The 10398-nt window shown below is 35.3% G+C and overlaps 1 protein-coding gene across 1 annotated transcript; it reads right to left on the minus strand.

Annotated features, from left to right (window-relative positions):
- Positions 1 to 1228: 1228 nt before the first annotated feature.
- LOC117616242 (shaggy-related protein kinase kappa) lies at positions 1229 to 7822 on the minus strand. The gene is made up of 13 exons (XM_034345490.1): positions 7417 to 7822; positions 6822 to 7061; positions 6501 to 6593; positions 6326 to 6385; positions 5977 to 6249; positions 5717 to 5791; positions 5211 to 5267; positions 4981 to 5121; positions 4836 to 4886; positions 4305 to 4400; positions 3393 to 3476; positions 3207 to 3309; positions 1229 to 1805 (listed from the first exon to the last, which is right to left on the minus strand). The coding sequence occupies exons 2-13, from the start codon at positions 6966 to 6968 to the stop codon at positions 1717 to 1719; spliced, it is 1269 nt and encodes a 422-aa protein (XP_034201381.1). The 5' UTR covers positions 6969 to 7061; positions 7417 to 7822; the 3' UTR covers positions 1229 to 1716.
- Positions 7823 to 10398: the final 2576 nt, after the last annotated feature.

The following is a 10398-nucleotide window of genomic DNA, read 5'->3' on the forward strand; positions in this document are numbered from 1 at the left end:
TTTTTATTTTCTATGTGTAATGAATAAAATATCCACATATTTTATGTGTATTGAATAATGCACCAACCACGTAGTTTACGCATTTCAATCTCTGTTCTCAAACGTTGTGGGCATGAATGAAGTATATGTTGTGTACGTTGTGGGCATGCCATGTGGTGTACACCATCCTAACTCAGATTTGCGTGCGGAAAACGGGAAAATCAGTCTTACCTTGTCAAACTGTGGGCTGTTTACCCATTGGTTTTCAACTTGCCATCAAAACAAGCCGAGTTTTTCTTTCTTTTTAATTTAGAAAGAAAAAAAGAAAGAAAGAAAAATTGGGAAACCAATTAGTGACATATTCCTTTTCTTTGTTTGCTTTGCTTTATGCTTTTTCTTTTCACATGCACTATATGCCAATTTGCCTACTTCTTCCGTCATATGGCACCGCAACCGCATGATGAGAAAAATAGACGAAATTGTATAGTCGGTTGCGAGCAAGAAAAAATCCTACTTTTTTTTTTTCCATGTTCTCCATTTCCTCATAATCCAGATAGCCTTTCAATGGAAGCAAGAATAATAATATTTATAAAGTCCTACAAAACAAAGCATGTATATGTTCCTTTTTGTTTTGCTTTCTTGTTAATTTTTTTATTTATTAAAAAAAAAGGTTATTTAGGTCAATATATGGCATATATAAAAAAGATAACCAAAAAGGATTGAACACATGACACATTAACATCAAGCCCATTCCATATACGAAGTAAGCTAGGAAATACAGGATCATGTCTTGTGAAGAAATTTGGTTTATTCATGTCTTTCGAGAAGCCAATTTTACGGCAAATGTTGTCGCTGACTTAGGCCATGGCCTATCCACTTCCTGTGTTTGGGAGCATGATTTGCCACCAAACTGTTCTTTTCCTTTTTATTTTGATTTATTTAAACCTACGTGCCCTTAGTTTTCCCTTGTGATTGTTCTTATTTCTCCATTAAAAAAAAAAATTTACAGGATCAAATTCCAACAGTCCAAGCAAGCCTGTCTTTGTTCATTTTTCATTTTTCATTTTTCGTTTCATTCTTTGTTCTTGGTCCAATCTAGCAAAAGCCTATAGATGTAGATCCAATGGAAACTCTGCGGCTTGAGCAATTGGAGTCTATGGTCAATATCTCCTTATTCTGGTTACATCACAACTCCTTTACCATGGGAAACTTAAGAGCAATAAATGATATTCCAGTACAAACAAACATCTCCAAATTAATTTCCATTTAAACTTTCCGAAAATACATAATCCTGTCTTTCGGTTTGAGTAAGCACCGCATCAACGTAATTCTGGAAATGTATGATCCACATTGTTCAAATTGAAGGCAAGTAGACTGAATCGAAATGTTCAACCAATTACAATGCACAAAAATGTAGCTCATCCAAACACCAAGGAAGAAACACTCTCTGTACGTATATATATTATCTTAAATTCCTTGCGCTTGGAGTCACAATAAACATACATGTAATTTATATTTGGTCTTCAAATAAGCATACAAAACCACCTCTATCCGCATGCAAACTTAAAGCCTCAGATTTCCTACAATGTTTGGGGAACTTTGGCAAAACACTCTTACTACTCACGGTCACAGGACACAAGATGACAAGTAAAAAGGTAGAGAGATTTTACATATGTTGATACAAGACCATATTGGAGTGAGAGGGCAAGCAGATGAAAGAGACGTTCATAGAAGTTGCTAGGTGTGCAAAGCCATAAACAAGTTCTGCTTGCGGGCATGCTCCGGGATAAGTCGATTGACTATGTCAGGTGTAATTCCTTGAAGCTCTATCAAAGAGAATAGAAAGAAACATAAAAGGGGCATTAGGAACATGGAAAACCAAATATAAATAATTTTAATGGATGCAAAACTGCACGTACAAGGAAAAAGAAGAAAAGACACCCTCTTGGTTTTTGTAATCTGTTTTCAACTAGAGTATGTACTGTTTCCTACTTCTCTCTCAGTCACTTCGTTGTCTTTTTTTGTATTAAGAAACATAATTTCATTAAGAAGAGAACAGAACAATACAAGGGACAAGTTGTCCACTGGTCTAGCTATACTAGCTAAACAACTCAACAAAGACTGCAAGGCATAGCTGCGCAATGAAGATACACAGCACCACACCAACAAAACTAGTAGTGTACAGCAGAATTCCAATCATACAATATATCCTGAAAGGAACCATCCCTAAATTCTGAAGATACCAACGGCCAAAGTGAATCCGAAAAATGAATCCTATCCCATAGAAGATGCTCCACATCCCTTGCTCCCCCCTCCAAAAGTTCTATTCGTCTCCACCCACACCACCCAAAAGATTGCCATGACAGCACATCTCCCAAACACCATGCCAATTATAAGAGCACAAGAAGTAAAAACCCCTAATTTAGCACAAAGACCACAAACCCTTGATGCCCCTACAGCTTCTCTATTTTCTTATGATTATTATTTTGTACCTTGTTTTTAACTGTAACACCTCAAACTCAGAACTTCCTCAACAGAGTGGTTTGAATCGTACTCGGAACGGAAATTAGTTGTTCAGTGTATTTTGGCCTTCTCAGTTTTGTGAAGAAAAGCATTATAGGCCATAATATTAAGCAGATACGACAGAGGCATAGAAACATGGAGTTGGACACGGCCAACCCCAAGAGTCCAGACAGGAAACAAAGACTAGAAAATCATAGATTGCCTCGTAGTTTCATATGGGAACAACATCTATTTGAAGTCCATGTTACTTAAGGGCAGCCTAATGTGGCTTAATAACTAATGCCATCTAATTACATACATGCAGCACAAAGTTGTTGAAAAGAAACAAAACCCGTCTTCTAAATTATATCTACATATTTATGAATAGAGACTATTACTTGACGTAGTAGTCGTAATCAAGTTAAATAAAATTAGAGAGAGGACCACTAAATGAAATATCAGAAAAGCACAAGCCAGCCATTTCCCATATAATAATTTTGAATTCACAACTTTTCAAGGCTTATATAATGTCATATCCCAAATATAGTTTTGTTGATGTAAAGTTCAACAGTGCTATGACACAATCCATCCATTTTTTCCATATTAGATTAAAGAACTTGTAATTATCATAATGACCAAGAAGCCACTATCAGCAATCTCCATAGGAAGTGAGAAAATTGAGATGGTATCATATGTTTATTGTAATAGATACTAATCAAACTCACCCTGGGATTTAAAGTTGAATAGAGGAGGAAGAGGGCGACCATTAGGAAGACGAGTATTTGGGTCTCTCAATTCATCAAAGAAAGGATGAATGCAAGCTTCCAACTGCAATACCAATGGAGAATAGTGATTAGCACTGAAAGATAATATCCACTGAAAGGAACAAAAACAATGTAAGTTATACTTACAGCAGTGCATCGCAGATTGGGGGAATACTGGAAAAACCTACAAACAAGATCTACTGCTTCTGGGGGCAAGCGTTTTTGGAATACCTATAACATGACAAGAATATCATACTGAGTCTCCATTGTAAATGAAACTCTTTTGAGAGCAACTGCTAATTATAAAACAAAATGCACAATACCACTAATGATGGAAGTCACATATGAACATGGATATAAACATCATATCAATGGGAACGGGCATACTACGTTCTGCATTAGAAAATATAATTTGGGGGAAGAAAAGGAACATGTGAAGGCAGTCAGGCAGTCAACATGCAGGATGAAACAGTTTTTCATGACTTCATTTAAACAGGGCTTTTTCGAGCTTGAGCCTGCAAATCTTTCATTTAGCAATCAGCAAACTTAAGCTAAATCCCTATATGGCAGGTCATTAACATATTTTCCTGCCCTTCAACACGTGCTTGGAAAACAGTATACCTAAATGAAAAAACTTCTATTTACTTGAGCAATCAGTGAAATCATTTATAAAGCCATTTTCAACTCATAACTAAAGAAAATATTTTCACTTTATCTACCTAGTACAATCTCCTCTAACAAAACTTGGGAGTGGACTGTTAAAGATACCAACCAAATAAACAAAAATTACCCTACTCACTACCAAAGCATTAATGGAATCATTACTAGTGTTGCCCCATAATGGACTCCTTCTGAATTAGCAACAAGAGAAGCAGACTTCATGCTGTAAGTTTGATAATGATTATGTACACATTTCAGTGTAACAATACAATTAAGGTTTAATAATTTAAATCACAGCTTGATTGATCAAATGAAATTATAAATGATTGAATCATGTGTGAACTTTTGAAAGTCAGAAGCAAACATGAAAGGATAGTACATGAGTAAGAAAAGACGCACCTTATGCCAGGGATGAGGCTTTATCTGTGGGAATTTGAATTCAGTATAGTTTGGATTCATGCACTTTATCTCCTCCCTAGTTGGAGTTCCCAAAACCTGCACAGAGTTTAAGATACAAAACGTGTCTATTTAAGAATTCCTTCTTTTCATAATTGTGGAGAATTGAAGATGTATTAAAGAAAAGATAATATATGGAAAGGATGTATTTTTGTGGGCAATTGCTTCTTAAAGACTAAAACTTATTTTATACTTTTACAACTCTAGAAATTTTTTTCCATCCTGTTTCATATATTCACCACTTAAAAGGAAAAACAGAAAAAGAAAAACGGTGACATTCAAATGAGAAGAGTTTACAATAGTTGATACCGAAAAACCAATCTGTGTCTCAAACACAGTCAACCCAGACAGAGTCCAAGACAACTCATATACTCAACCCTGAGGGTTTTAACTCATAGTTTTAATCCAAAACTTTAAGTGAGCTAAATTAAAAAGAAAATGGAAATCAACATATAAGTGCATAGATGACCTCACCTTAATGATCTCAACTAGTTGGTCAACTCCACTTTCACCAGGAAACAAGGGCTGCAAGAGAAGTTGGCTTGACAATATTAAATACTTTTAAGGAAAAATAAAAAATAAAAAAAGTTAGTATTCACATTTTTGAGTACCAAACCACCTGCCCAAGAAGTAATTCAGCCATCACACAACCTGTAGACCATATATCAATAGCAGTTGTGTACTCAGTGGCACCAAATATCAATTCTGGAGCACGATAATATCTTGAGCAGATGTAAGAAACATTTGGTTCTCCTTTCACCTGATACAATGGAAACAGGGGACCTTTGTCAATAAATGAAATTAAGAAAGACCCCTTCGTCAGTAAACAGGATGACCTGAAATACTTACTAATACTTTTGCGCTCCCAAAATCACAAAGTTTCAGCTGATGCGTGTGAGGATTCACCTGAATAACAGGTAGCATTAGAGCATGATCAAAAATTCGAATCACAGAATACATCCACACACACATATACACATATGAAAATTCTCTAAAGAGGACATCCACATTTATAAAAGTAAAAAAAAGTGCAGACATCCTTGTAGGGCCACCCTGCAATGTACCGGATCAAGAAATATTGTTGCAAATTAGCCAAATGGGAAATTATTTATACATTCAATTGTCAACAGACAAATAGACAATGACAGTATTTCTGATAATAAACATTGAAATGATGATGATAATCAAATGGGAAAACAATTTTCAAATTCACTAATTATTTACCCAGATGGTTCTTAAAGAGGGACCACTGGCTCTGCTTAGGAACCCAGGGAATTGGTGTGGCAGATAGCATACAAATAAAGTGTTATACAAGAGCACCCAGTCCTTCAGGAAGGAACAAGAAAATATCTTACAAGTAAGTTCTGAGGCTTAATGTCACGATGGCAGATTCCAATGCAATTATGTATATAAGCAAGAGCCCTGCAGATCTGCACCAAAATAAAGTCAGAAAATAGAAAACAATACTTTTAAAAAAATGAGACACTACTAGAAATTCAAATTACATAGTAGCCATAGCCCCTATGCTTGTTTGTGGAGCAAGATTCATGCAGTAGATTGTGTTAAAATACATTTAAACCAAAGGAGAAAACTAAGAATCAAGACAATTTGATACCTGATAGGTGTAAAGTTTAACATATATTAAGGGCATCCGCTGGTTGATCCTACTATAGTTCCTTGCAATACGGTTAACAGTTTCAGGAACAAATTCAAGTACGAGGTTCAAGTAAACCTCTTCTTTGTCTGTGGTTGAAAAGAAGCAATGCTTAAGGGCCACAATGTTTGGATGATCCAACATTTGCATAATCTGTAACTCCCTGTTCTTGTAGCGCTTGTCTTGAAGGACCTTCTTGATAGCAACAATCTCTCCAGTTTCTCTACATTTTGCCTGTGCAAAGAAAGTTTTATCAACACTAATTCATTGGAAAATTAGGTGGCTTCAATTGAGCAAAATATTTTTCTACCTGGAAAACAACCCCAAAAGAACCAGTTCCAACCACATGTTCTGAAATATAACTCACAGTCTGTCAAAACCAAACAATGAAACAAAATGTAAGTCACCAAAGATATATGAAATCACCACTTCTGATTTAAAATATTACTAAATTAAATTTGAACGCAAATAGATTTTTATCCAACCTGCCTAGATTGACCACTTCGACCACCAACAGTTGTTCGTATTACATGCCCTGTTTCAGCACCCACGCCATCAATGACATCCGGTTCACTATCCTACAACAGAAGAAATAGTAAGAACTGTCAACTGAGTGTAGCAAAAACACCAAATTATAGTCAAAACCAGTCACATTCAAATAGAGCGGGTGCCTAGTTCATTTTGCTGACCTGTAGCTTGTTAGAAATGTAAAGACCCACCATTTTTCATGTGATAGTTGCACCAATTGACAGGTAATGCAAGAATTTGACATGTTTCTTGAACAATTTAAAATGCACAAGGCTTACTCTATCCTCATCATGATCCGGCTTGTCTCTCAATCTCATCTCAAGCATCTCCCTCCCGAGCCAGTCAACCGAACTAGACGAACTCTTGAAGCCATTCACCGACCTTGAACTGCCAACTCCACCGTTCCCTAAGCTAGCAGACGCCATAACAATGTCTGATCACTACCGCAGATGCTAGTACTTCCCAACCTTGCAATACTCTCTACTTCTGCGTCCGGTCCCATCCAAGTACCTATCTTTCTATTAAACAACAAGAAGAAAAAGAAAAAGGAAATCAAAACTCTTTAAGGGTCTTTTACAGGTTTGAAAAATTGAAAAATATTCAAAAACAACAAAGAAATTTAGACGGATGAACAGAAATGAAAGCCAAAAAAATAAAGAAACTTCAATTTAAAGTTAAACTAATTTACTTTCAGATCCACACCAAACTCACTCCAACTTTCTATTTTAACCACAAAATTCGAATGCAGAACACATTAAAATGAACGCCGATCCTTCAAAATCAATCAATCTCCACACACAAAAATCACCAGCAAATTCAATACATTAAAAATTCAGAGATTTTGAAAACGGATGGATCTTTTAGAAGACTGACCTGCAAGCGTTTCGGAGAGGGCTCGAAGCAGAGCTCGCGCATTTTAAATTTTGCTCTTCGAATTTTGAGATTGGAGCAGAAAAATTTGCACAAGAAAAAAGGGTTGATCGGAGAGAGTGAACTGTAGTTGATCAGATTATAATTATTAATATTATTAATATTACGGAAAATCAATTAACTTTTTGAGCTTTTTATTGGTTTTCTTTTTCTCTGAGTTTTGAGCGGTGAGAGAGAGAGAGAGAGAGAGAGAGAGAGAGAAAGTGGACAGCTTTGGGTTGTTTTCAAAACAAACAAAGAATAATGGAGTTGGGACAAATAAGACGCCGATGATGATATTACCATACTCTACTCTACTCTTTATCTAAAACAAGAGGAGTGGAGGGGAATGTAGATGATTATGTACTTGTTTTTGCTGAACCTTTTTTTTTTTTTTTTATATTTTATTTTATGGGTGTTACAAATTTAAAAGCTTTTAGAACATTTAATTTTTTTGCAAATTCTTTTCTTTTAGAAAAATGAGATAAATTGCATTTATAAGCGAGGTCGTCAACTACAACGGCCAATATAAATACAAATAACCGCATATGGTTAATACAAATACATAAGCATAGTAATCACAAAGGGTTAATCCAAATATGGATGAGTCCACTAATAACATCAAGCACACTAGGTGTATCTCTACTCGCAGCCACACATGACCAAATAAATTCTAGATTCTAGCATAAAAGCCACAAGCTTGGAAAAACCAGGCAAATGCCCTAGCGCACAAAACTACAATTGCAACTACAACTTTTAAAATCTCACAAGTAAAACCTATAAGTAGAGATTACAAACACGTAACAAACTCAAAAAGAATTGATGCACTTATAAAACTCAAAGAATAGTAACATACAATAAGGAAATAAAAAGTTGATATGCTACCACATTGTCCCCAAGACTAGGGGTGGGCGTTTGAACCGTTGAACCCAGTTGGAAAAAACCATGTTAACAAAAATAAGTCAACCTAGGCTCAAAAACCAAATCGGACCACTTTGGGTCAGTTCCCGTCTTAGTTCTTGTCTTGGAAAAATTGGTCTAAACCAAACTGGACTAGTTATGTTAAGTTTACTTATTCATTTACATCCAAAATTATTAGTAAGTCTAATTAATATTCAACTAACATTAGTAACTTCAAGTAATATCTAGATATTTTAGCCCAATTAATACCCAAATGTCTTAGTTTCAATTTATACCCAACTAAATAACTACTCTAGCTCAATTTCTTTATCTTTTTGGTGAACTAAACCAGTTCCTGTTGTGCTTCCGTCTTTCTCTCTTTTCCTCCTATTTCTTTCTATTTATCTTCCTCTTTATCTCTTTATCTATTTCTCTGTTATTTTATCTCTTCTACCCATTTTCTCTTCTTTCAATTTCTCTCTTATTCACATCTTTATATTTTTATCTTTTCAAATAGGGAACCAGTTCGAACTAAACCGAAATTGCATAGTTTCGATTTAGTTCAGTTCTTCTAGACACTTTCTATAAAAACCGAATCAAATCGGACTGTGTGTAAGTTCCGGTTTCGATTTCAATTCTAGGAGAGAACTGGACTGAACTAAACTGTACCCACCCATACCCAAGACAACCAATCAGCCGCTAAGATGACCAAGCACCAAAATCCGGTCAAAAGCATTTCGTTTAGACAATACAAACATGAAATGTTTTTTTTTAAGTGAAAGCTCACATGATTGATGATTTTTATTTTAAGTGCTAAAACTACAAGACGTTCAAAACAAATTCATATTGAAATAAGTAAATGGTGACTCGCACCTAAGGTTGGGCAACTAGACTGGCAAACTAAATCGATCGACTTGGTTTGGTCTAATTTTTTTATTATTTAATTTTGATGAGAAATCAAACTGAATATGCCGGTCTAGTTCACAATTCTACAATCTTTAAACCATCAAATTTCCATAAAATGACGAATATTTCAAAAGTTGGTGACAAAAGAAATTGAACCCTTTATCTTCGCTTTCCATCCCCATCGAAACTAAAATAAACAATAAAAGTGCTAGGGTTTTCATCTTCTCTTCTTTGTCTCTCTTGACTTTAGACTTAAATATGTGCTCCAGCTTAAATAATGATGTGCCAAGTATCCGAAGTCAGTCATCGAATATGGTATTCATAATGAAATAAGTAAATGGTGACTCCAGAATTGCACCTAAGGCTGGGCAACCAAACTGGCTGAATCAAATCGATCGGCTTGGTTTGGTATGATTTGTTTATTATTTAACTTCATTGAAAAATTGAACCGAATCGGCTGGTCTAGTTCACAATTTTACAATCTTCAAACCATCAGTTCACAATAAAATGATGAATATTTCTAAAAGATGGTGACAAAAGAAACAGAACCCTAGATCTCCACTTTCCATTCCCACCAAAAAAGTTCATCTTCTCTTCTTTGTCTCTCTCTTGACTTTAGACTTAGATATGTGCTCCACCTCAAATAATGATGTGTCAAATGTCCCAAGTCTTTCGTGGTTGATTAGGCTCATAAACCATCCAAATATGAGGTTTTATCTCAAGAAGTATGGGTGCAATTTAGAGAGAGAGAGAGAGAGAGAGAGAGAGAGAGAGAGAGAGCTACCACTTAATATACCCATTTATGCACAATGATTTTTCTGATGTGGAACAATTGTATTTGATCTACAATTTCCAACATGTACAACACACGACATGTCTGATATTTTGTTATAAAATACCTTGGTGTTATTTTGTGGTGAACTACATACTTATAACTTGTATTTATTTTGACAAGTTTACAATGCAAGATTTTATGTCCTTCAAATGTTTCCATAATTAGGGCTCACCAATTTGCATGCATCTCATCAAGACACTTGTAAATTGTAATGCAACTTGTTTTATTCTTTTGCAGGCAGTGCCACGTCACATCAGTAAGCCTTTAGCAGTTGCCGACCAACGCTAATACGCTATCTTTGTTAA

Source organism: Prunus dulcis, chromosome 1 (assembly GCF_902201215.1).
Source record: "Prunus dulcis chromosome 1, ALMONDv2, whole genome shotgun sequence".
NCBI lineage: Eukaryota > Viridiplantae > Streptophyta > Magnoliopsida > Rosales > Rosaceae > Prunus > Prunus dulcis.

Bases quoted from the DNA above. Each gene is read 5' to 3' on its own strand.
- LOC117616242 (XM_034345490.1), bottom strand. From the start codon at position 6,968: ATGGCGTCTGCTAGCTTAGGGAACGGTGGAGTTGGCAGTTCAAGGTCG. The intron at 4,887-4,980 runs GTGGTTTGGTAC...CTTCTCTTGCAG, and splicing joins CTGAATTACTTCTTGGGCAG to CCCTTGTTTCCTGGTGAAAG. The intron at 4,401-4,835 runs GTGAGGTCATCT...AACTCTGTGCAG, and splicing joins AACTAGTTGAGATCATTAAG to GTTTTGGGAACTCCAACTAG.